The 27,414-nt window shown below is 37.5% G+C and overlaps 1 protein-coding gene across 7 annotated transcripts in view; it reads right to left on the reverse strand.

Annotated features, from left to right (window-relative positions):
* Nucleotides 1–27,414, reverse strand: part of Gria2 (glutamate ionotropic receptor AMPA type subunit 2) — a 133,342-nt gene that overhangs the window by 47,403 nt on the left and 58,525 nt on the right. For all 7 annotated transcript variants that reach the window (XM_052731537.1, XM_052731539.1, XM_052731538.1 and 4 more), the window contains exons 3-4: nucleotides 12,513–12,752; nucleotides 3,698–3,894 (exon numbers count right to left, since the gene is read on the reverse strand). In XM_052731537.1, the coding sequence (XP_052587497.1) occupies nucleotides 3,698–3,894; nucleotides 12,513–12,752 (437 nt within the window). The remainder of the gene's footprint in view (nucleotides 1–3,697; nucleotides 3,895–12,512; nucleotides 12,753–27,414) is intronic.

Consider the following 27,414-nt stretch of genomic DNA (forward strand, 5'->3'; position numbering starts at 1 on the left):
CCAGAAAAGATTTTACAGAGCACCATGCTGATATTGTGTGACAGCTGTTTGAAAAGAATTCAGGGTTATATAGCCTTCTTACCCATTTGTACACCACACAACTAAATTGCCTTTTCCAAGAAAACAGGTCCTCCACATTGAAGGCAGAAGCTTGAACAAAAGATTCCTTTTAAGTGAAAAATATTCTAATTCATCTCAGCTTAATCAACATGCATTGTGTCCATAAATACTTTAAGAACATCTGTTGATTCTGCCTATTGAGCAAGCTACAGTGCTAATGACCCTGTTTTCCATCTGAGACTTAAGATGAACAGTACAAATGAAAGCAGTTGTCCTTCTTTCTGTTTACTGAGAAAAAGAAGGGATATGAAATTCACTAGGTTACAGTCTTTATAGATGTTCGTGCTGGCCATAGTAGCCATTATAATTTTGCTTTACAATAGCAACTAGTATTATTCAACAGAGAATTAATGCTAATTTCTAAGTGTTTTGATGGCTGCACACTTCTCTCATCTGATCACAGCTAGAAATAAGTGTCTTTTGGGTTTTATCAGATAATGTTGTCCAAATCTAATACAGGTTAATTCTGCTGCTAATTTCCAGATGCCGTGAATATAGGAGTTTTGTCTGATCTCCATTCTCTTGCAAATACCAATTGAGTGAATTAACAATAGAGTGTCCTTTTTTTGTTAGAATGTGCCTTGTCGACACCTTGTACTTGGTAAACGCTGCTAACTTAATCTAAATTATTACTTTCCATAATCCCCTTCCAGAACAATTTGTTCTTTTCAGTCATGGATCATCCATGTTATGATTATGTAACTACAGCATTAACTTCTTTCTTTGATGGGTCTTACCATGTTTTATTTAATGATGCTTCTTTAGACATATTTTGGTGTCTGTACAGAAAACTATAGAGACCTGGAATATTTATTCAAAAAAATTAGTAAATGGCTCAAAGCTAGCCAAATATTACCTTTTGGGTATACTTTGCATAAATCACTCCTCTCAAGAGATGGATAGATCCAGCTGGGTGGTGGTGGTGCACTCCTTTAATCCTAGTACTTGGGAGGCAGAGCCAGGTGGATCTCTATAAGTTCAAGCCCAGCCTGGTCTATAGAGCAAGATCCAGGCCAGGCAACAAAACTACACAGAGAAACCCTGTCTCAAAAAAATGGGTAGATCCTCATCCATCCATTGCAGATCACTTCCATAGTTTAGATTTTATATGACCCATCCATATCCCATGTGTTAAAGGTTTGGTCCTCAGTTTGGGGCTATTAGAAGGTGGTACAAGCTTCATGAGAAAGGATATAGTGTAAGAAATTTAGAACGTTAGAGGAGTCTTCTGGAGGGGATAGAGAGACCCTGATCTCTTCCCACCTCTTGTTTGCTTTCCGGCCACACTGAAGTGAACTGTTTGCTCCAGTACATACATCTGTCATTATATGTAATTGTCCACCTAGATGGAAAATTACCGGCAACTAGCTATGGATGAAAATTTCCAACATAATGAGCCCAGATCAACAGTACTTCTCTAGAATTTGTTTTACCCTATTATTTGTTAGAGTAACAGAAAGCTGAATAACACAACTTTCTATATTATAGTTCTTAGTATCTTATCTGTACTCATTTTCTTCCCATATAGTAAGCCCTTGAGGTTCAAACAGCAGCCTTTCTTGCCATTCTTTGTATCCTTCACTTAGATAATAAATGCTGATTAATTGACATGCCATCCATTTATGCACTCATTTAATGTATTTATAGACATGTATTTATGACATATAAATGTTAAGCAATGCTTTTTAAGTGAGGTACTGCATGGAGACTTGCATAACTGAAATTACAGGTTTTGCTTCAAATGTTGCTTTTTATGGTCCCAGTGTGTTGTGCAATTTCCCTGTTCACGTTTTTGAAAGACACAGTTGTATAAAGGTTTTCATTTGTGTTTATTACAAAGAAGCAGGAATATTTAAATTTTTAAACCAGACTAGTGTATATTATTAAAATTCAGCTTTACTGAAAACCTCCCATGAAATTAACTGTGATTTTGAAGTGAGCATTCCAACAAGTGGCCTATTCTAACAGCAATCTTAACTTCATCTCCGGAGATGAGAATCAAGATTTTTAAATTGCAGTTATTCTCCTCTCTTGCATACAACTGATTCTTTTACAGTTCACAATAATTTGATTTAGTTATTAAGTCATTAAGACACTCCATTTTTTATTCCTTAAGGTCTATATTATATATCAATTAAGGCTTCTAAACACTTGTTTATAGAATTAATGTCTTGAATATTTAGTGAATTTCAGTTTTTATCTCAAAGGCTGGGAGCATAAATGCATACACAACTGTATATTTCTTTCTAATCTAATGTACTTTCAAGGAAGAAGCAGCTGCAGTCTCTCTTCCTCTCTCTCTCTCTCTCTCTCTCTCTCTCTCTCTCTCTCTCTCTCTCTCTGTCACACACACACACACACACACACACACACACACACAGAGACACACACACACACAGACACACATACACATCAAGTAGGATTAGTTAAGGATGCCTTACTAAGCAAATTGTGAAGCACGCTTGGTCAGTTTCTCTGCCTTAAAGCACTGAGGATCTGGTTTCTTACTGTATTCTTATGTTACAGCTTCATGGTTGCCCCATCCTGAAAGGTCTTATCTAAAGCAAGGCAGTATGACAAGAACGGACAAAAGCATTCTTGTGTCTGATACAATTATTTTTTTTCTAACATCCAAATGAATACTGTTGGCTTCCCACATTGTGAACATGGTCTGATTGTATTTCCTTCATATTTTAATTTCATAGATTAAGATTTTAAGTGGACACAAATTTTCTAATATATATGCAAAACCAAAATATGCTTCTTACAAAAAATGCCTCCTCTTTCTAGAGATGTAGACATAGTGTGCTGGTCTAAATAAGAATAACCTCCATAGGTCCATATATTTTAATGCTTAGTCACCAGGGAGTGGAACTATTTGATAGGATTAGAATGACTAGGAAGTATGACTTTGTTGGAGGAAGTGTGTCACTGGAGGTGGGCTTTGAGGTTTCAAAAGCCCATGACAGACCCTACCTCACTCTCTGTGCCTTCAGATCAGGATGAAGCTCTCCAGTACCATGCCTGCCATGCCTGCTACCATGTTCCCTGGCATGATTATAATGGACTACTCCTCTGAAACTGTAAGTAAGTCCCTAATTAAATGCATTCTCTTGGAAGAGTTGACACAGGCACAGTGTCTCTTCATAGAAATGAATAGTGACTAAGACACATAGGTATAAAATAACATAGGCTTTGTACATTGTATTGAAACAATCATGTATAAACCTCAAACCAATTCACTTTTGCATTAGGACATCAGATTTGCTTTGACTTAATTAAATCTAAAGTTTCCTACTAGGAAAAGAATGAAGGTTTAAAACAAAGCTTATGTAAAATACAAATATTTGATATTATACATTGAAGTTATACAATGATAAAAATCAATCTATCAGCATTATTGACAGCCATCTGCCATTGCTTTGTGAAGCTAGGGATAATTCAATTGATGATCTTTGCTGCATTGTACATGAACTATAAACTGAAAACTGCTGTTCAAGCATCTTGCAGGATGATCCTTGCCAGTGCTGATGCTGCATGCATAGTCTATATTTGGCAGAAATATAGAGGAACAAACCTGGTCCACAATGTCATTCACTTTATCCCTTTCACAGTCAAGGATTACACGCCGTTCTTTTTTTAACTCCAGATCTTGAAAGAGTGATCTGTAGGTCTCATCTTTCTTGTCATTGTTAATGTTCCCCACATTGATAGCAGTCACCTGCCATTTCTTCTCAGCAGCAGAATCCAGTACAGCTTGCAGTGTTGATAAGCCTGGGAAGACAATGGGCAAGGATGACTGATGAGGATACTGGAGAATCTCAGAACCAGAATGGGAAATGGCCAGATCCACATTGTTAAGCTTGATGTATTTCTGCAGCTACAGGGAGGCTGAATTCTGACAGAAGCTATGATTTTTTTATCAATATCTGCTATGTCTGTGTGAGATTAAAAAGGCAAAAACAAACTGCCAAAGGAAATTTGGATCACATTCTTTATAACTCCGAGATGTGCTTCTTGTAACATGCTAACGTACAAGATCTACAATATCTCTAAATTAACTAAAATGAAAAAAATCCCATATCCCACTTTACAGAAGGTAAAATAGTTTTAGCTGTATGTGATAGTCCACCATTTTGTACGAGTAACCTTGATGGGGTTTAGTCCACATGGACTCCCTGAGCAGCTGAATACCACAGTCAGTGATAGCTAAAAGACTGCCATGCAACCCTTGTTCTTCAGTCAGCAGCAGAATGAGGGCTTTTTTTTTCCTTCTGCAGCCTTCTGTTATATTTTTGTTTTTGGAATTGCTCTTGTGGATATTAAATTGTTCATCTATTAACCAGATGGTGGCAGCTATTTATCTATACAGATTTATCTCATTTCCTAAATATAAGGCTATTTTTCTATTTGTTAGTAATTTTTGCTAGCGTGTGGTATTGCTTCATTGTGGTATTTAATTATACATAAACTGTAGCATGTTTAGAACTTTAGGATCAACAACCGGGGTTGGGATTATTTCAAGCTATAAAAAGTCATTGACAATCACATGGATTTAGTGTTAGTCATAAGTAGACAGAGTGATTATTTCTTGAAGAGCTAAATCTAGAGTTTAGTACTTCAAAAATAGTAGATGTCCTTTTCTTCCATATAATTTAATATCAGCTGTTCTCACTAAAGCCAAGTTCATCATGTAGAAGAATAACTTCATGGAAACATGATCTCAAGGCCCCATAAAGAATTCAGACTCAGTATATTATCTTCTTCATTCCAGAATGATCTGTATAATTCTAAAAGTACACTGATCTGTTTTTATCTATATGGTGTATTATTCACCTGATGTGAGCACATTTATTTATAATCTAAGTTCAAATACTGAATTTACAATGGCCAGGAAGGGAGCAGCTATCTGTTTTGTCCATCAGCATTTCAAGCTATAAAAAGTCATTGACAATCACATGGATTTAGTGTTAGTCATAAGTAGACAAAGTGATTTAGGATATCTTTTGATATTGACAAATAAGTAAATTCCCCAAAGAAGCTATATGCCAAAGGCTGAAGATGCCATTTGTAGCTCTTTCAGTAAAGAGGAGGAAAATGCAGCATCAGTCAAAATCATAATGGCAATAGACTCAAGGACCTAACTTTTATTTGATTTAAATGCATGAAATCATAATTAAAATAAGTATTAAAATATTTATTTTCTTTAAATGGGTTACAACCAATTAACTATTTTGAAAACAAAATGGGCAAGAACCGTGGGGTTGCAGAGGCTTTTCCTGTGTGGAATATACTCAAGGTGAAGATAAAAAATCAAGGTTTCTTTTTTCCTTTAGACAAAATCCAGCTAATATACAATGAACAAACATGAGTTTAGAATCAACGTTGTGTAACTTCCAATGAAGTGAGTGAGTCAAAGCAACAACTGTCAACTGTTCTGTGCCACTTAATGCACAGTTGAACTGATATGCAAAACGGAATCTTCTCAGGTTATACATTTACAGGGAATATATGAGTTTATAACGAGCCCCAAGGTGTTCAGATTATCAAAATCTAGAATGGGAAGTAGATCACATAATAACAATTCTAACAAAATACATTAACTAACCATGATACATAGAACTCATTTTTATCCTTCTCTGAACAAACAATTAACAATGTTAATGGATATATATATATATATATATATATATATATATATATATATATATATATGAACTGCATATACACGAAAAACTGATGATGGTTATTATTTTATTCTAAAGAATTGAAGGGTGATAAGAATATCAGATAAAACAATAAAACTTTTTTATGTAGTATTCATTGTGAAAGGGGTTAAAAATTCATGGCACCCTGAGTGAGGTGCCACTATTCTGTAATCTTAGGTCTGTAAAAGCTGAAGCAGTAAAACCATGAGTTTTAAACTTAGTCGCTAAACAAATGCCTGACAATCTTTCTAATGTCGTTTATAATGAAAATTAAAAATACTTTATCTTAATAGACAGTACATAATAGAGTGAACTCAAATCAATCTGGGGGAGATTAACCAAAGCTCCTTGTGTCTGCTTTTATAGAAAAAGGTAGAGATAAACATGAATTTATCAAGGGGTGGCATAGATCCCCCATCACTTACAAAAAACTTTCAGTCATAAAACCCTAGAATCCATCATAAAGCACCCGTGACTGCTGTTCACTCTGGGCAAATTCAATCCCCCCAAGTTGTAACTCAAGTACCTTGTCAGCTTCTCATCACCAATAAAGGCAGAGCACATACAACTGGCCACCTCATCAACTCAACAGCTATAAGCTGCTTGGAAATATATTTTGTAACTACTCCATTGTCTTTTCTACCTTCCAGTTATCAGACATGTGCCTCCCGTCACCTTAAAAACATGTCCAAGAATAAGGGTCATGCTCTCCCCATTTTATTATATAGCCATCCTTGGGAGTCTCCTTTACTCTATGCATTAAGATATTTTATTAAATAATGAAATTTCCACACTGAAAACTTTGAGTGTTAATGTATTTGGCATTGTCTGGTCTTTGACAGATACTATAAGAAAATTTACATATAAATTCACTTATAAATGTGTAAGTAGATTCCATCAAGTGATAAATTTAAGCCTAGAGTTTATTGGCATTTCACAATGTCAAAGAATATAGAGATAATATATAAAATTAAAGATAATGGATTTTTTTTAACAAACTTAACTTTCAAACTCATTTATTCTGTGTGACAAGTAATGTTCACTCAGTATAGACTCTACATTATTAAAACTCTTAGTATTAATATTTTGGAAGCTGTGTAACCTGACACAAATTACTTCTTTTTAAAAGCTCAACTTCCCAAGTAGTACTCTATCAGATTTGCTACATTCTGTCAGTTGATATCGCATCAGTCATTCACAAGCTGAGGTCTGATCTTACCCCAAATTTGAAGAGACTGTTGCACCTTGCTCAGGAACCGACTCTCTTAGATTATTTTTCAGGGGTAGCCACAGACTCTCTCAAGATCAGCTACTTAATTTCCTCATTCCTCACAGCTGATAATCTTGTAAGATTTCTATTGACAGATGTTTTCACACTTCATTCGAGACTTTTAAAGTCATGAGACTGACTCACTGCCTGCTTCACCAAGTGGGCAATGCTTTTTAAATTACATACCACTAAAAATGTGTGTTCTAGCTAGGAAGATGTGACTAACCTCTTCTTTTGCAACCCAACTCCACACTGCTGTTCTCTTGGCCCTACAATGTAATTATGAAATAAAGCAAGCTGAGGTCTTTTCCTTCTCATATGAAATGGCACAGAGATTTCTCCATCAGTACATGAAGCACTTAATTAATATAGAAATGTGTGTGGGGATCAGAAGCTCTACATAAACACTGGTTCATGTAAAGCTATCAGTGAGCATTATTCACTCAACCCAGATACCTATTCTGCTGTATCATGTCATCTTGCTTACTTCTTCTTTCTAAACAATTTAACAAGAAGAAAGATGTTGAGATAAATAGCTGTCCATGTAAAATTGGAAGAAAAAAAGTATCTACCCTTTTTAATCATTTTAAAAAGGACCTTAAAACTTTCCAGTTATGAGTCCAAAATTAAGTTCTTAATGCTGCTTAGTTCTTAAACATTTGAATCTAGAAAGAAATGGCTAGTTCAACATTGTTAACAATAGGCTTTGTATGCATGACCTAATCATAAGGTGACAATTTTTCTAAAATTCAAAAAATGACTAGCAGCAATGCTAATTTCATATAGACTCACTGTCCATGACAGTAAGAGAAAAATTTTAGCTTAAAATTCCTTTCATTTACTTATTAAGGGCTGAAACTTAAAGTGATAACTGCTGGAAGGCATATTCCATTCAGAACTGTCTTCATTCTTAAAGTTATTATATTTTTGCATAAAAATTTCACTATCTCACTCATTCTAGGCAGTGCAATTAATACACATGCTCACTAACTCATTGCACTGTGCCTAAAGTAGATTATATTAACATGTATTTGCCCCATCAGTTTTCCCAGGACATAGGGGAAAAATTATAGTTTGGAAGCATTTTAGTTCTATGCTAGCTGATTTCTTTGACCTGGAGTCAAGCTCCTTCACTTTGAGGGTTAAACAGTGTTCGTTCAAAATTAAAACCAAGACACAAATATAGAAATGAGGCATTGATTCTGTTTTCACTTACTGCACAGAGAAATGTATCACCTTTCTCTATTGACATTGAACCAATAAACACATCATTGGGCTCAAATTCAAATATATTGCACCTGTATCCAAAGATCAAAATTATAAGGCCTAATGGGCTGGCCGAGGTGGCCCATTACTCTAGTTAAATATGTTACAAATATCCATCTCACTACAGTGAGATGGAAAGCCAGTGCACTAATAGCACAAGGCTTTCAGGAAGGGCAGAGAGTCCTCAAGGAGTATCAGGCTCCTGCCAAGTAGCTGGATAAAGAGAAGACACTAGCAATTCTGAAATGTCAGCGGGAATGGGAAGAACAGCATCTGATTTCCTGTCACCAGGAAACTGAGATTGGTGGAAGATGACTCTATACAAAGATCACAGCACCCAAGGCTTCCCACGTTTCTGCTGTGATGTAACCACAGCATTTGAATGGATTTTGGGAAATAAGGTTAAATTAATTACAGTATTAGTTAAAAGCAGCATGATGAAACAGAATATGTCTAAGTCTCTTTCATCTGGTTTATAAATTTGGGGAGAACATTGTTGGGGAGGGCATTTCCATGTCTAGGTCTCATGCTATTCAAAGAAACTTTTATTTGCTGGACATCATAGTGTAACACTATACACTACACAAATCAATGTAATCAAGGAGGTAGAGAGGAGAGCATATTGAGAAGGGAACCTGCAACGATGTCTGTTGATAGAGGAAATTATGGGACCTCTTTAAAAAGCATGATCAGTAAGAATAAGGTAACACAGTAGGCCCTCCACAGCAGGTAATGCTACAGTGAGGAGGGAGTCCACGAGAGAAATAGGGAAAGAGGAAAGAAAGAGCAGTTCACAGAATGAATGCATGGATAATTTTAACATTATGCAAAGTCATAAAAATTAAGCCACTAATAAGACAAAAGTAGTCAGCAATTGCTCCATTCCCATTAGCTAAGTAAAACATAACATAAAGGCTAAGGCCATGTCTGCATTTGAGAGTCTTATGTATTAATCTCTGGAAAGAGTTGTCAGTGGAAGGCTTGTGTAACACTTAACACATTAAAACATCAGCAGCTACTTGATAATACCTCAAAAGTGTGCCCATAAGGTCACTTTGGCTTTAATATATAATTACTTAATATTATGACACTAATGTTCTTTGGCCAACAGATGCACTTGACTCAAATCAATTTGTATAATTTAATAATTGGAGATTATCTCATTCTTCCCATTTTATCTAATATTTTGAAAGTAATAATAAAAATGCTATAAAATGCTCCAGATTCTCTTTGCAAGTACATATGTCTGCCTGCCCTCACTTGACAGTTCCCCATCTCCTTTTTTTCCCCCAGCTCCTTTTATTGCTGAGTATCTCTCTTCTAGTCTTTGTGTTTCTCTTCCTCTGTTTATGCAGCTGATGTCTATTTGAATATTTTTGAGACTCACATTTTTTTCATTGAAAATAGATTCTTCTCTCATACAATACATTCTGACCACAGACCACAGTTTCCCCTCCCTCCACTCCTCCCAGTTTCCCACAGTCTCCTCTCTCCCCCAGATTTACTCCTCCATAGTTGCTCTTCAGAAAAGAGCAGGCCTCCAAGAGACAACAGCCGAACAGGACAAAACAAGATACAACAGCACAAGGCAAAAGCCCTCATGTGGAGGCTGGACAAGGCAATAGGAGGAAAAGAGTCCCAAGAGCAGGGGAAAGAGTCAGAGATAAACCCACTTTTAACCAATGGGAATACCAGAGTGAAGACAAGGCTAAGGGTGAGGAACATTCCTAAACTAATGCCATATTTGGCCTCATCCACAAGTAAAATTTGTTCATCTTCTACCTTTTCAACTTAGCAAGCATGATTCAGCTTCTAATATCAGATCAAATTTAAGATGCCTAAACATTTAACTCATTCAGTGAATGTCAACTCTGTGTCTAGTATTACCTGTAGCTCTACATGTCTAGTTATGAACCTCACACCCTGTGTGAAGAGTGCTCCTGGGTAGTGCCTTCCTGCAACTAACAGTAATGCCATAAATAACAAATAGACCTTATGCTGGGTGACTAAATCGGTCCCAGGAATGTAGTGGAAGTTCAATAAATAGTTCTTGAGTGACACAGTCAATGCCACTATTAATTATGAATTGTTATACACCCTAGGAAGGTAAATAAAACATTGCTCTGTAAGGAAATGCCGGTATGACAGGTGTCTCTCAGGAAATGATACATGGAAGCAGACATCAAGAGGCTCTACAAACCTGAGCTATGCGCAGACATTTGAGGTGAAAGAGTTTGGCCCTTGTCAGAAAGTGAAAGAAGGTCAATCAGATTTAGGATTTATATTTAGTGAATGAGCCTCAAGAGTCTCAAGAACTCACTGGAGAATGGGGTGGGACCCAAATATTATAAAGCCTGAAAGCCAGGCCGAGAATTTCAATCTTATCCTCATTATAGTGTGAAGAAGTCATTGACGTCTTTCAAGCAAGTGGGAGGCAGAATGATGCTGAAAAAACAACAACAACAACAAAAACATTTAAAATTATTCTGGCTGCTTTATTGAAAATGGGCCACATAGAGACCAGTATGGCATTAAGGGGATGAAGTACTGGACATGTGGTGGTACATTGGCCTGGGGAGATAGGTCCAGAAAAAAAGCCTATAGATGTGAAATACATATAGATGGAAATAACAACACTACAATGCAAGTGTGAGAAATCGATTTAAAATATACCCAACTTCTGGAAGAGTTCTAGGGAAACCAAGTCCTAAAAAAGTGGCCACAGGGCAAAAGGGAAGGCTAAATATCCATAAACTCAGTTTTAGAAGCTTTTTTTTTTTTTTAAATCACATTCACAGGAAGCTCATATTAAAGTCATCCTCAACCTTGAAATCCACATTTACCGTCATGACTCTGTTGGTAGTTTTCATGCATAGTGTAGATATCAAATCTTCCTTCTCAAAGCAGGGGACAAAGTTGTTGACACAGATTTATTTTAGTTTAGTTCAGTTTAGTTTATAGAGTACTGACTGGCTTTTACAGAGGCCAGTCATACCATGGTTCAAGGGGACAGGGCTGAGCAAAGATGTCTAGCTTGAGCAGGCCTGCCTCTGAACCACAGCAGCCAAGTCTGGGTGATCAGTAGAGAATGGACTGATGCTGGTTCCCTTCCAGTCTGCCCTTCAGCATAACTAGGTGCCCTGTTTTGGTCAAAATGGACTTCTGTATTTCATTTGAAATTTTAAGTACTCCAAGAATTGAGCTGCTAAAGGATTCAGTGTGGAGATTAGCTCCACTTACATAAAAATCTTTACCCTATTGTCTGTGCTTGTAGGTACTCTCCAAAGACACATAAACATCCACACAAAATGTTTCATGCAATGCAGAGTATGCACAGACTCACGTAAGCTCACCATAGATCTGATGAATATTAAGAAGACCTTGGCTCCAAAACCCCAAAAGCAGACTTTCTAGTATTAACCTTCACAACAAACAATATAGAAACATAAAGAGTTCCCCATCCCCTAATTAGTGTACTCATATAACACATAAACAATCCTGTGGAATTATATAGGGCAACTTGAGTTGGATACCAGTGGCCTGTGCTGGACTATCCTACACACAAGTAGTCATGACCTCAGAGCAGCTGGTGACTTGTCTCAGGTTCAAAGACCTTATTTTAAAAGCAAGGCTACTTCCTGCCTGATAAATCTTTTACACTGAACAAGATTTAGTAACTATAAACTACTACAAAACTTTCTATTTATATGCTTGTATGAATTCCCTTTAAGTCACTCATCCTCTGATTAGGAATATAGCCATTCTGGGGTCTTTGTTGCTCACATGTCAAGCTATTCTATGCTAGGACTGAACACTAAGTCATACATTGTCACAGATTATCCCTATCAACTGTGCTCTCAAATATTAAGTTCTGTTCCTCTTAATTATGTGCCTGTGTTTTTGTTGTTGTGTCTTGTTCTGGTTTTTTTTTTTTGTTTGTTTGTTTGGTTGGTTTTGTTTTTTGTTTTGTTTTGTTTTACTTTAAGCATATATACATATTAAAATTGCATTATTCATTTACACAGTAAAATTAAACAACAAAATTCTTGGGCTTTCATACACCTTCATATTACTAAAGCAGCACATACAAATACCAAGGGCAAATGCTGTGTTTGACTGATTAAAAAGGGTTACATTCTGTCACCTACCTCTGTCACTGTCGTAGAGGTATGCAAACTTGTCCCATTGGTAGTACTCGATCAAGCTAAGGAGTGCTCCTTTGAGGTCAGGTCGCATCTGGATGACAAATGGATGTGTGCCATCTGTTGGGAAGCTGGGTGTGATGAAGGACACATGGAGTGTCCCGCAGAATGATGTTATGGTATTTACAGACTTCTTGTCATAAAATCCAAAAATTGCGTAGACTCCTCTTGAGAACTGGGAACAGACTAGAAATTGGAAATACAAAAGTAGAAGTTATTTAATCATTGTGTGATCACATGGATTGTCCTGAAATGCAATATTCATATAAAGTACAAAATTATTACCAGATCAAACGAAATAGTAAGTGAGTATCAATGATTCATCAAAATTTAAGGGAACTTATTCACTTAGCATTCAATTAAGTGATTAAAAACACTATACAGGTTAAAAAGTAGCAGATAAGGCTAAAAGAAAATGTGTAGATCCTGCCCCAAACTTCCCTTCTGGACAAGAGGTGAGTGCCTGGGCTCAGGCTAGACCCCATCCCTGGACACCAGTCACTCCGGGGAAGACCTGCCTAACTTGGCCCCAGGTTCTGGCCACTGGGCAGATTCCCTTCTAGCCCTACAGGGAAGGCTCCCCTTTTCCAAGACCCCCAGCAGACCCTGCAATCTCCACGGCCTGCCCCCATGCCCATCATCGTCGGAGACCCCAGCCATTTCCTGAGACTTAGAGACTGGCCCCCAGCTCCCATCCTGCCCAGAACTTCCCGTCTGGACAAGAGCTCCCATCCTGCCCCAGACTTCCCGTCTGGACAAGAGAGCTCCCATTTGGACAAGAGAGAGAGACTTCCTGAATCTGTCAGCTCTGTCTGGACCAAGTGTGCTGATAAGACCAAGAACGAACCACAAGGAGATGGGCAGACGTCAAGGCAGAAGTATACACAACAAAATAAAGAGCAAGACAGCATTACCAGAACCTAGCCCTCCTCCAACATCGAGACCTGAACATCAAAAATTGGAAGAAGCAGAAGAAAACAGCCTTATGAATAACATCATGAAGAAGGTAGAGGCTTATATAGAGGAAAAGACAAACAAAAAATGGGAAGAACGCTATAAAAAAACTTGAGGAAATCACAAATAAAGTAGAAGACAACAATAAAGCCCTGAAAGAAAATCATGAAAAAGCAATGAAACAGATGAAGGAAACAGTCCAAGACCTGAAAAGGGAAGTAGAAAAAATGAAGAAGACACAAACAGAGGGAATGCTAGAAATAGAAAATCTGAGTAAACGATAGGGAACTTCAGATGCAAGTATAACCAACGAATGCAAGAGATGGAAGAGAGGATCTCTGGCATTGAAGATACGGTAGAAGAAATAGATTCATCAGTCAAAGAAAACACTAAAGCCAACAAAGTCATGACCCAAAATGTCTAAGAAATTTGGGACACCATAAAGAAAAAAAAACTATGAATAATAGGGATAGAAGAAGGAGAATACCAACTCAAAGGCACAGAAAATATATTCAACAAGGTCATAGAAGAAAACTTTCCCAACTTAAAGAAGGAAATGCCAATGAAGATACAAGAAGCCTATAGAACACTAGACTAGACCCCCCAAAAAAGTCCTATCGCTACATAATAATTAAACCAGTAAACGTACAGATTAAAGAAAGAATATTAAGAGCAGCTAAGGAAAAAGGCCAAGTGACTTATAAAGGCAAACCCATCAGAATAACACCCAATTTCTCAATGGAGACTTTGAAAGCCAGAAGGACATGGACAGATGTAATGCAGACACTAAGAGAACATGGATGCCAGCCTAGACTAATATACCCAGCAAAACTTTCAATCATCATAGACGGAGTGAACAAGACATTCCAAGACAAAGCCAGATTTAAATAATACTTATCCACAAACCCAGTCCTACAGAAAGCACTAGAAGGAAAATTCCAACCTAAGGAAGTCAGACACACCCTCGAAAACACAGGCAATAGATAAAGCCACAGCAGTAAACCCCAAAGAAGAGAAGTACACACACACTACCACCAAAAATAACAGGAATGAACAATCATTGGTCATTAATATCCCTTAATATCAATGGACTTAATTCACCTATAAAAAGACATAGGCTTACAGAATGGATACGAAAGCAGGACCCATCTTTCTGCTGCATATAAGAAACACATCTCAAATTCAAAGACAGACACTACCTAAGAATAAAAGGCTGGGAAAAGACTTTCCAATCAAATTGTCTTAAGAAACAAGCAGGTGTAGCCATCCTGATATCCAGCAAAAATAGACTTCAAACTAAAATCAATCAAAAGAGATCAAGAAGGGCATTACATGCTCATCACAGGAAAGATCCACCAAGATGAAGTTTCAATTCTGAACATTTATGCCCCAAACACAAGGGCACCCACATATGTAAAAGAAACATTACTAAATCTTATTTTTTTTCTTTTTTTTTATTTTGCAATACAATTCAGTTCTACATATCAGCCACGGATTCCCTTGTTCTCCCCCCTCCCGTCCCCCTCACCTTCCCCCCAACCTCCCCCCATTCCCATCTCCTCCAGGGCAAAGCCTTCCCCACAGACTGAGTTCAACCTGGTAGACTCAGTCCAGGTAGGTCCAGTCCCCTCCTCCCAGGCCGAGCCAAGCAATCCTGCATAGGCCCCAGGTTTCAAACAATCAGAATTAGACATTACTAAATCTTAAACCACATATAAAACCCCACACATTAAGAGTGGGAGACTTTAACACCCCACTTTCACCACTGGACAGATCTCCCAAATCGAAACTTAACAGAGAAATAAAGGACTTAACTGATGTCATGACTCAAATGGACTTAATCGATATCTACAGAACATTCCATCCTAACAAAAAAGAATATACCTTTTTCTCAGTACCCCATGGAACCTTCTTTAAAATCGACCACATACTTGGCCACAAAGCAAATCTCAACAGATACAAAACAATTGGAATAACCTCCTGTGTTCTATCAGACCACCATGGTTTAAAATTAGATTTCAACAACAACAAAAACTACAGAAAACCTACAATCTCATGGAAACTGAATAATGCTCAACTGAATCACCAATGGGTTAAGGAAGAAATAAAGAAAGAAATTAAAGACTTCCTAGAGATCAAGGAAAATGAAGACACCACATACCCAAACTTATGGGACACTATGAAAGCAGTGCTGAGGGAAATTCATAGCACTAAATTCCCACATAAAGAAGTTGGAGAAATCTCACACTAGTGACTTAACAGCACACCTGAAAGCTCTAGAACAAGAACAAGCAAAGTCTCCCAGGAAAAATAGACGCCAGGAAATTATCCAAGTGAGAGCTGAAATCAATAAAATAGAAACAAAGAGAACAATACAAAAAATTAATGAAACAAAGAGTTGGTTCTTTGAGAAAATCAACAAGATAGACAAGCCCTTATCCAAACTAACCAAAAGACAGAGAGAGAGCATCCAAATTAACAAAATCAGAAACGAAAAGGGGGACATAACAACAGACATTGAGGAAATCCAGAGAATCATCTGGTCATACTTCAAAAACCTCTACTCCACAAAACTGGAAAATCTAAAAGAAATGGATAATTTTCTGGATAGGTACCACATACCTGAGTTAAATCAAGACCAGATAAACTATTTAATTAGTCCAATAACCCCTAAGGAAATAGAAACAGTCATTAAAAGTCTCCCAACCAAAAAAAGCGCAGGACCAGATGGTTTCAGTGTAGAATTCTACCAGATCTTCAAAGAAGAGTTAATACCAATACTCTCTAAATTGTTCCACACAATAGAAACAGAAGGAACATTACCAAACTCCTTCTATGAGGCTACAATTACCCTGATTCCTAAACCAAACAAGGATACAACAAAGAAAGAGAACTACAGACCAATCTCCCTCATGAACATTGATGCAAAAATACTCAATAAAATACTGGCAAACAGACTCCAAGAACACATCAAAACAATTATCCACCATGATCAAGTAGGCATCATCCCAGGGATGCAAGAGTGGTTCAACATACGAAAGTCCATCAATGTAATACACCATATAAACAAACTCAAAGAAAAAAACCACATGATCATCTCACTAGATGCAGAAAAGGCATTTGACAAAATCCAACACCCCTTCATGATAAAGGTCTTGGAGCAATCAGGAATACAGGGAACATACCTAAACATAGTAAAGGCAATTTACAGCAAGCCAACAGCCAACATCAAATTAAATGGAGAGAAACTAAAAGCAATTCCACTAAAATCAGGAATGAGGCAAGGCTGCCTGCTCTCCCCATACTTATTCAATATAGTACTTGAAGTTCTAGCTAGAGCAATAAGACAACATAAGGAGATTAAGGGGATACGAATTGGAAAGGAAGAAGTCAAGCTTTCCCTATTTGCAGATGACATGATAGTATACTTGAGTGACCCCAAAGATTCCACCAAGGAACTGATACAGCTTATAAACACCTTCAGCAACATAGCAGGATACAAGATCAACTCAAAAAATCAGTAGTCCTCCTATATATAATTGACAAACAGGCTGAGAAGGGAATCAGAGATATATCACCCTTTACAATAGCCACAAATGACATAAAATACCTTGGGGTAACACTAACCAAGCAAGTGAAGGACCTATATGACAAGAACTTTAAGTCTCAGAAAAAAGAAATTAAAGAAGATGTCAGAAAATGGAAAGATCTCCCATGCTCATGGATAGGCAGGACTAACATAGTAAAAATGGCAATTTTACCAAAAGCAATCTACAGATTCAATGCAATCCCCATCAAAATACCAACACAATTCTTCACAGACCTGGAAAGAATAATACTCAACTTCATATGGAAAAACAAAAAATGCAGGATAGCCAAAAGAATCCTGTACAATAACACAATCTCTGGAGGCATCACGATCCCTGACTTCAAGCTCTACTATAGAGCTACAGTAATAAAAACAGCTTGGTACTGGCATAAAACAGCTTGGTACATGTGGACCAATGGAATTGAATTGAAGACCCTGACATTAATCTGCACACCTATGAACATACAATTTTTGACAAAGAAGCCAAAAGTTTACAATGGAAAAAAGAAAGCATCTTCAACAAATGGTGCTGGCATAACTGGATATCAACGTATAGAAGGCTGCAAATAGATCCATATCTATCACCATGCACAAAACTTAAGTCCAAGTGGATCAAAGACCTCAACATAAATCCAGCTACTCTGAACCTGATAGAAGAGAAAGTAGGAAGTAGTCTTGAACGCATTGGCATAGGAGATCACTTCCTAAATATAACACCAGTAGCTCAGATACTGAGAGAAACAATCAATCAATGGGACCTCTCAAAACTGAGAAGATTTTGTAGAGCAAAGGATATGGTCAACAAGGCAAAGTGATAGCCTACAGAATGGAAAAAGGTCTTCACCAACCCCACATCTGACAGAGGACTGATATCCAGAATATATAAGGAACTCAAGAAATTAGACATCAAAATGCCCCACAGTCCAATAAAGAAATGGGCTATAAGACTAAACAGAGAATTCTCAACAGAGGAAACTCAAATGGCTGAAAGACATTTAAGGGATTGCTCAACATCCCTAATTATCAGGGAAATGCAAATCAAAACAACTCTGAGATACCACCTTACGCCTGTCAGAATGGCTAAAATCAAAAACACTGAAGACACCTTATGCTGGGGAGGATGTGGAGCTAGGGGAACTCTCCTCCACTGCTGGTGGGAATGCAAACTTGTACAACCACTTTGGAAATCAATATGGTGCTTTCTTAGAGAATTGGGAATCAATCTCCCCCAAGATCCAGCTATACCACTCTTGAGCATATACCCAAGGAATGCTCAATCAAACCACAGGGGCACTTGCTCAGCTATGTTCATAGCAGCATTGTTTGTAATAGCCAGAACATGGAAACAACCTAGATGCCCTTCAACTGAAGAATGGATAAACAAAATGTGGTACATATACACAATGGAGGACTACTCAGCAGAGAAAAACAATGACATCATGAGGTTTGCAGGCAAATGGATGGATCTAGAAAAAATCATCCTGAGTGAGTTACCCCAGACTCAGAAAGACAAACATGGTATGTTCTCACTCATAGGAGGACACTAGATGTGGAACAAGGATGACTGGACTGCTACTCACATCACCAGGGAGGCTACCTGGAAAACAGGACCCCAAGAAAGACACGGGGATCTCCCAATGACGGAGAAATGGAAGAGATGTATGTGAACAGCCTGGACATGAGTGGGGGTAATGAAGGGCGAGGGTCGAGGGAAAGAGAGCTTGGGGGAGCGGGAGATCCCAGCTGGATCAAGAACAGAGAGGGAGAACAAGGAATAGGAGACCATGGTAAATGAAGACCACATGAGAATAGGAAGAAGCAAAGTGCTAGAGAGGCCCACAGAAATCCACAAAGTTACCCACACAACAGACTGCTGGCAATGGTTGAGAGACAGCCTGAACTGACCTACTCTGGTGATAGGATGGCCAAACACCCTAATTGTTGTGCTAGAAACCCCATCCAATGACTGAGGGATCTGAATGCAGAGACCCACTGCTAGGCCCCGGGTGGAACTCTGGGAGTCCAATTAGCAAAAAAGAGGAGGGTTTATATGAGCGAGAATTGTTGAGACCAAGGTTGGATAAAGCACAGGGACAAATAGCCAAATGAATGAAAACACATGAACTATGAACCAATGGCTGAGGGGTCCCCAACTGGATCAGGCCCTCTGAATGGGTGAGACAGTTGATTGGCTTAATCTGTTTTGGAGGCATCCAGGCAATGGGACCAGGTCCTGTGCTCATTGCATGAGTTGGCTGTTTGAAACCTGGGGCTTATGCAGGGACGCTTGGCTCAGCCTGGGAGGAGGGGACTGGACCTGCCTGGACTGAATCTACCAGGTTGATCTCAATCCTTGGGCGAGGCTTTACCCTGGAGAAAGTGGGAATGGTGTTGGGCTGGGGGAATGTGAGGGGGGTAGCAGGGGGGAGAACAAGGGAATCAGTGGCTGATATGTAGAATTAAATTATATTGTAAAATAAAATAAAATAATAAAAAAGAAATTAAATGATCAACTTGATTAAAAAAAGAAAATGCATAGATTATGTAACATGCTTAATGGATAAATGTATTTTAGTACAGATTTTTTTAAATGTATAAGACATTAAGGTTTTAATTTTTATTTTAATTAAAATGTAATTAAATCTCAATCCAATCCCTCTTATGTCCCCCTTCCCCATTTCATCTCAAATTTATGACCTCTTTTTCTTCACTTATCACTGTTGCATGCACATAAATACATAAATACAACCTGCTGAGTCTGTTTTTTTTTTGTTTTGTTTTTGCTTGTGTGTATATGATTTCCAGGTTGAGAGCTTTTTTATTGGGTAATCAACTAGAGGCTCATCCCTGAGAGAGGTTAATTCTTTCTCCCTTAGTAGCCATTATCTATCTGTAGAATTTTTGTCTAGGTGTGGCATCCCACGGGATTCATCCCTTTCACTTTATCATGCCTAGTGTTAATTTTAAAAACAAACTGTAGTTATCTAGACAATACATTCTCTCAAAACAGCTTGTTCCTAAGAAAATGAGATTCCTTAAAAGGCTTTATGTGAGCTGAGGAGATGGCGCAGTTGGTGAAATGCATACCTCACAAGCAGATAACTGAGTTTGAGCCATAGAACCCACATTAAGAAGCCAGACATAGTGTCATGCATTAGTAATACCAACATTGGGGAAGTGGAGACAAGAGGATCCCTGTGATTCACTAGTCAACTGGCCTAGCCTAATCAGTAAACCCCATATTCAAGGAGAGGCCCTGTATAAAAATAAAGTAGAATACTATCACAGGGAACAACACTCAAATATGACTTCTGTCTTCATCATGCACACACATGCACACATGAGGATGGTCACTGGTAGATTTAAGTCTAATAAGAATGGTCTTTTGAAACATCAACGTGACTGTATCTCTTTTGGGAAGTAAAAGCTACTTGGTCCAGGACTACAATGCTCTATTTCCATCTAGTCTTCTAGTCACCAGCCCAGGTGATCAGAGGCTTTTGATGGATGCATAGCAGGTATTTTCTAAATGTTGCTGAACATCTTCCAAATGAATTAACTCCACATGAAGGTAAAACCAATACTGTCTTATTTCACTGTGTCTCTTCACAAAGAAAAGTAGAAATAAATTTGTCTCATGAACAAGAACCTTGCTAAAATAGATGCAGATTCTAATAAGCAAATCGGGATGATCAATAAATAATAGCCAACGTTTCAATAATTAAGTGATGTAATTGAATGGATAGTGATATCAGCTATTCCTCTGAGTGGTCCATATTTCTAAACAATTTCTATTTTCCTGTAAATATTTCTTGGCATTCTGCTTACTTCTGTCGATCTAACTAACATAAGTTTTCTGGGTTTTTAGGTTACATCTGTATAATATATTTTTATATCCCATCTTTTATTTTTAATCTTCTGCAGAAAGGGCTGATAATATCAGAGAATACTAGATGGCTTTTCATATGTTTCATGTAACTCCAAGATGAAATTATAGTGTTTTATTTATGTCCATATAATTTGTCCTCCTGTAGGCAAAAAAAAGGTAGCCTTTAATATATTTGATGACTGTGTCTGTTCATCATATAGATGAAAAAGACCTTTGGCTATTAAATCTTCTAGGCAAAATCCACAATGACCTCTTACTTTATACATGGATACATGAGTACTGACATGAGAATCTTAAATTTAAATTGGTTATAATTTTTGTTAAATCTTAGATTGATGAACTATGACATCTGAAAAGGGAGGATTGATGTAAAATTCTCCCTGGATCTTCTTTATTTGATTTCCAATGAAAGGTTGGCTTGGCATCTAGACACTATGGGGCTATCATGCAATATGATTTATTGATGGAGCTTCCTCTCTTAATGCAATAGTTTCTGTGATGGAAAGAGCATCCACAGCATCACCTGAATGCTTGAAAAGGAAGTCACTTCTTAAATACAGAATCTCAGAGAGGAGTCATACCTTTCATTTTCCATTGGTTTGGACTGCGTTGCAAAGAGACCTTTGTGTTTTGTAACCAGCTGGATGCACTAACCTTTGTCTCAATAAGAAGAACAAGTTGTACCAAACTTTTTAAAGAAACTACAGCTCTTTTAACTCAGAAACCATTTTTTCTAGGAAATTCTGACAGTTCTTCAGTAAATATTATTTTACAAAAATGGTCTTTGTCTCCTGACAAACCTTGGTCACCCTCCACCCTATCATATTACCTTTCATGAGTTATAATGACTTTCTTTTTTCCTACTGTACTCTATTATTTGGATATTTCTCTCTTAATATCCTGTTTCTACACATTCCATTTAACCAATATTTCTCAGTCATGGTCACTACCCCAAGATGTGGTAAGAGTGACATTGAGATCTATGAGCAAGCATCTTAGCTGAGGTACTGTTTCCAAGTTCGCAATAACAAACTGAGAAGGGAAACTTAATTATCATGTTACTTCAGTGGCTCACATCCAAATGTCCAAGACCTTCTGCAGTCTCATACTTTTGTTTTGCCAGTGGAGTGCTGCATTTGAATTTGTATTGCTGTCACAGGTGCCTGATAGGTATTTGATAAGAAAGCTCTCTTTTCATTCCTTTTACATGAGTGTGGTGAAAGTCTATGGTAGAACTGAGTTCAATTCATAGATGTCAGGAATCATAGTGAGATGAAGAAAGGACCAGTATAAGTTGTCATTCCCAAGAGCATGCCCACAGTGACCTATTGCTTCCAGGTAGGCACTAACTTCCACTTTCTTTTAATTTCCTAAAAACATCACAAACTGGAGAGCAAGCATTTAACATTAGCAAGAGGTGTAGGGGGAGTGCCTATTCACATTTTAACATTTTGTTCTGCCTTCCAAAGTCTTCTACCCATCTCATAATGCAGAATGAATTGTCTATCTCTGAGAGTGAACATTATTTTAACTGTTATGAAATTGGTTTAAAGTCCAAATGCAAAGTCTCTTCTGAAAACACATGCCAAACTCTTACCCGTGACCCACTATAAAGTCAAACAGAAGGTTATGTACTTCCATGACACAAATAACAAAATACAAATCCAATTCTAAAATAAATTAATAGGAATAACAAGGAAGGCACAGAAGGGGGAAAAGAAGGAGGAGAAGGAGGAGGAGGAGGAGGAGGAGGAGGAGGAGGAGGAGGAGGCGGAGGAGAAGGAGAAGAAGAAGGAGACGAAGAAGAAAATCTAGCAGGGAAACAAGTAAATTTTTCAGCACTGTGTAAAATTCAGGATATCCCAGATGCATGGTGTCATGATGTGAACTTCAATGGGCTTGAGTCGCTCCAACACTATATGGCGTTGGCATCTTGTATTTCTCATTGGATGCCTGCTTCCTGCCTGCAGGTTTCCTCGAGAGATGTTCCACATTTCTGGCATCTCTAAACTCACTCCCAAAGCTTCATGCTCTACCATTTCAGGGAATCTTTTGAGGGATTGTAACCCTGATATACATTCTTTCACATTTCATTGTTTTTAATTTCAAAATCTAGATGAGATCCCCTGTGACACTTTAACTGTTGCTACTTCATCCTCCCTCAGTTCACAGAGATGGATCTGACTGGGGAGACAGGAAATGAAGAAGAAATTATACACACACACACACACACACACACACACACACACACACACACAAATATTTTGGATCACACACACACACACACGCACACACACACACACACAAATATTTGGGATCAGGTGGTCTGGGTCTTATGAGAAAGAGAGAGACTGCAGCATCTTGGGAGCTCAACATGTTTTTATAGAGTTGAACATTGAGGCAGGGTTATTGCACACAGGTGAATAAGGAGCAGGGTTATTACAAATAAGTAAGGATATATGGTATAAAGATGCATCAAGGAGGCAAGTTTATCTAATCTTGGGAGGAGCAGCCCTTGTAAGAGAACAGTCTTCAAACTGTAAGAATCTAGGAGTAGAAAGCAATGGTGGGCATTTTCTGTATATACTATTAACACCCATACTCGGAACCCTAAGTAAGGCTTTGCCATTTCCTCCTAAGTCTTACTGCACTGGCAGGGTCTTTGCTATTTCCCTCTGGGTCTGAAGTTAGCATCCTCAACATAGTCATGCTTATGTCAACATCACATATTCACTCAGGACTTTATTAACTCCAGGCTTCCTTCTCTCCTCATATCTTGACATCCACATGTAGATAAAACTAGCATCATGTGTATAACATCAAGGACTGCTGCCCTCTGAGCATTGGCCACCCTTCTTTGGACAGTATATATAGAAGACTGTGATTGTGTAGGTTTCTGAATGTGAAGAAATACTTCCCCCAGCAACCCCGTGAACCAGAGGACTACGGAGCACTTTAAAGCCAGTTTGCCTTTTATGAACTTATCAGCTCTGGATTTGATGTGGTCTTGTTTATACTTAGGATGTCTTCATGGCATCTTTTCTTTTTCCCAGTTGAACATGCTTAACTTATTTTTAATGGTGCTATTCTTGCTAACAAGTATATCTTACTTGGCTTCAAGTTTGCTCCTTTTCTGGCAAAACTGCTTTTCTAAGACTTCTACTCTACTCTTTGTTCACAATTCTCACTATAAAGCTGGCTAAAAGATTTTCTAACAATGCTGCAGTCAAGATGCTGAACTGTCTCAAACATTCTTTCACCAGCTTAAACTCAGCAACCCATGGGGTCTCAGGAAATGGACAACAGGTAGAGAAATTCATCACCATAACAAAACACAAAAGCTTTGATTCCTACTCTCAGTGAAATCTTTATTCCCAAGAATACTTCTTGTATCCTCATTTCCAAAATTGCATGCTTAGATTTTTTGATAGCAATGAAAACTTTCTTAACACTAGCTTTCTGTCTTATTTGAAATTAATAATTTTTTTATCATTGTAACACCATATGACATAATCAGTTTAATGAAATAAGAACTTCTTTTAGTTTTTGGTTTCAGAGGTTTCATCACCCATAATTCTCTGCTTTTGTCATTCTGGGCTCTTGGTCATGCATAGTATCATGGTCATATAAATGTGTGGCAGAGTCAGTAGTCTTCCCTTGTAGCACATAGCAAGAAAAGAGACAGAAACAGAAACTGGTGGCCAACCTCCATTGGCATACCCACAATGACCAACCTAGACATCACATCATATAAATTCTTACCATTTCTCCAAATAATTCTACCAGCATGAAAACCAAACATACAACTTATGGACCTGTAAGAACACTTCATATTGTAATTGTAACCAGTGTGGATGGATACAGAAACCTATTAAACACCAAAATTAAGTGAGATATTTTGAATTAATTAGAAATGTGCTTATTTATTTCATTTTTATCTCTACTTTATTCCCCAATGATGTTTCTAAAGGATAAAGTTTCCTCCCTGCCCTACATCTTCTACAGGAAGGTTTAAAACTACCTAGATTACCCAAAACAGTGTGCTATTAACTCTGGGGAAAATATGGAAAATAATAGCAAGCTTTCTAAAATGAAGTAGACAATGTCAGAACTACTGAACAGTCATCATAGATATAGAAGACAAAGACGAAAAACACAGAGTTTCAACTCTAGCTTCATAGCCTGTACAATAACAGTTTTGCACATTATTGTAAATTTCTGAATGATTAAGTTGATTACCATAAGAAGGTCACGTATAACTTGGGGTTAAAAAATGATTGCAAAGGAGTTAGTGAAGATACTCTTGAGTTCTACTTGAATTAAATATTTAATAACAACATTGAAAAACTCAGCAAAGTAAAATCCTTCCATAAGACATTTTATGTCAAACCACAGAAGTAATAATCTCCTAGGTGTAAGTAACTTGCTGATTGTTTCACTTTTTATTACAAGAACAGATGATACAAGCTCGCAACAATGCTGATGGTGCATCCTACCCTTCCATCCTCTTGGGTCATTCTGCTCACTGGTGCTGCTAATGTGGCATTCATGATACAGTCTGGAAGACTTCACATCATTGTTTGGTAGAATAAAGAACTGTGTATGATTTAGTTTTGTCTTCCATTGTTTACATTTGATATTCACTTTCATAAAATGGTGTAAGCTTCTTCATAAGCAGGAAGGCAACAGCCTCTCTGCAGTTCAGCTTGTGGTCTGGTCCTAGATCCATCAAGAAGGAGAACCACCCTTATAATCTAGTCAGCACAAGACACCTTCACCTCTCATGGTACTTGAACAGATTCTACTACTGAAATTTTCCTATCATTTGTAAGCAATGATATCTTACTCAAAAAAAGCAATCATATCTTGTTCATGTCTATCAAGCATCGCTGGCCTTGTCTAAATGTGTGATTTGGGGTTCTTTCTATTATGACTAATAGTTTTCTATGCTAATTCCTTCTCTGCACCACTGTCATGCAAATCATACCATCTTAGTCTTTCCCTTTAATTATCCTTTACCTTCTTGTTCTCCTTCTCATGCTAAAAATAGTTCACCATAGACTTGACTAACACTTGTTCTCTTCACTTTTTACACTGTGTCTCTGGCAGGTTTCATCCTTTTCAACGTAAGTTCAATTTTTATGTGCACACTCTTGGGCTTTTGTTGTTATTTTGTTTTCTGTTGTTTAGTAACAGGACATCACCCTCTAGTTAAGACAGGCTGGGAATTGACAGTGTAGCTGAGGCTGATCCTGAACTTGCAGTGATATTAAACTTCCAAGAGCTAGATTAGGTATGTGTCACCACTCCAGGATGACACACGCTTCTTTCCTTCTTTTCTTTCTTTCTTTCTTTTCTTTCTTTCTTTCTTTCTTTCTTTCTTTCTTTCTTTCTTTCTTTCTTTCTTTCTTTCTTTCTTTTCTTCCCTTTCTCTCTCTCTCTCTCTCTCTCTCTCTCTCTCTCTCTCTCTCTCTCTCTCTCTCTCTTTCTTCTTTCTTTTCTTTTCTTGTTTTCATGACAGGGTTTCTCAGTGTAGTTTTGGTGCCTATCCTGGATCTCGCTCTGTAGACACATGTTTCTTAAACCTTTATCATCATCATCACTGTTGTCTCCCCTAACTATTTTATTGACTTAGAAAATTAAAAATTACAATTTCCTGAAGAAAATGAAAATGAGAATGAAAGAAATGAATAAACGAGAAAAGAAAAGAAAGGAAAACTGAGAATTTTAGCCTGGGAAGCCCGACCTTCCTATAGGTCTGTCTTCTGTAACAGCATCATAATTACTGAAGTTACTTAGATTTAGAATTGCAGAAAATTTCCTTTATTTCTCTTCTTTGTTCTGTTCATACTATCCCTCTCCACTTCATTCATTCCACAGTGATGAATGTTCTTTAAAACCTGTTATGTTTGGTTCCAATGTTGGACAGGCATAAACTTGCTAAGTAAGTATCTACTTAGCTGAGGTTTGCTGAGCAGGATTTTCTAAGCATTTCCTGCATCTCCACCGTCTTCACCTTTTTCTTCAATTATGACATGTTCGTCTCTCTCCTTTCAGTTTCTATTCTTTCCTGCAGATCATCCTAAAACACACTACCTAAAAATGCATTCTCTGCTGATTCATCTCCCAATTTCCTTTGTCTTTTTTACATTCTATTTCTCAGGGATCTCATCCTTATTACCAAGGTCCCACTCAACTTTTCATGTAAATTTTTCTACAAGTCCATCACCCTAGTTGCTTATTTGTTTACACCTCTTTATTTAACCTGAAAATACACAATACAACTATCACATACATGATTGATGTTATAATATATACATCCATGCTTATATATTTTTTGCTCAAATAAGTTATAATTAAAATAATTTCAATAAGATGTCAAGGATAAGCTTTCTAGAATAAAAAAGAAAAAGAAA

Source organism: Peromyscus californicus, unplaced genomic scaffold (assembly GCF_007827085.1).
Source record: "Peromyscus californicus insignis strain IS unplaced genomic scaffold, ASM782708v3 Scaffold_9__1_contigs__length_137607984, whole genome shotgun sequence".
Taxonomy (NCBI): Eukaryota; Metazoa; Chordata; class Mammalia; order Rodentia; family Cricetidae; genus Peromyscus; species Peromyscus californicus.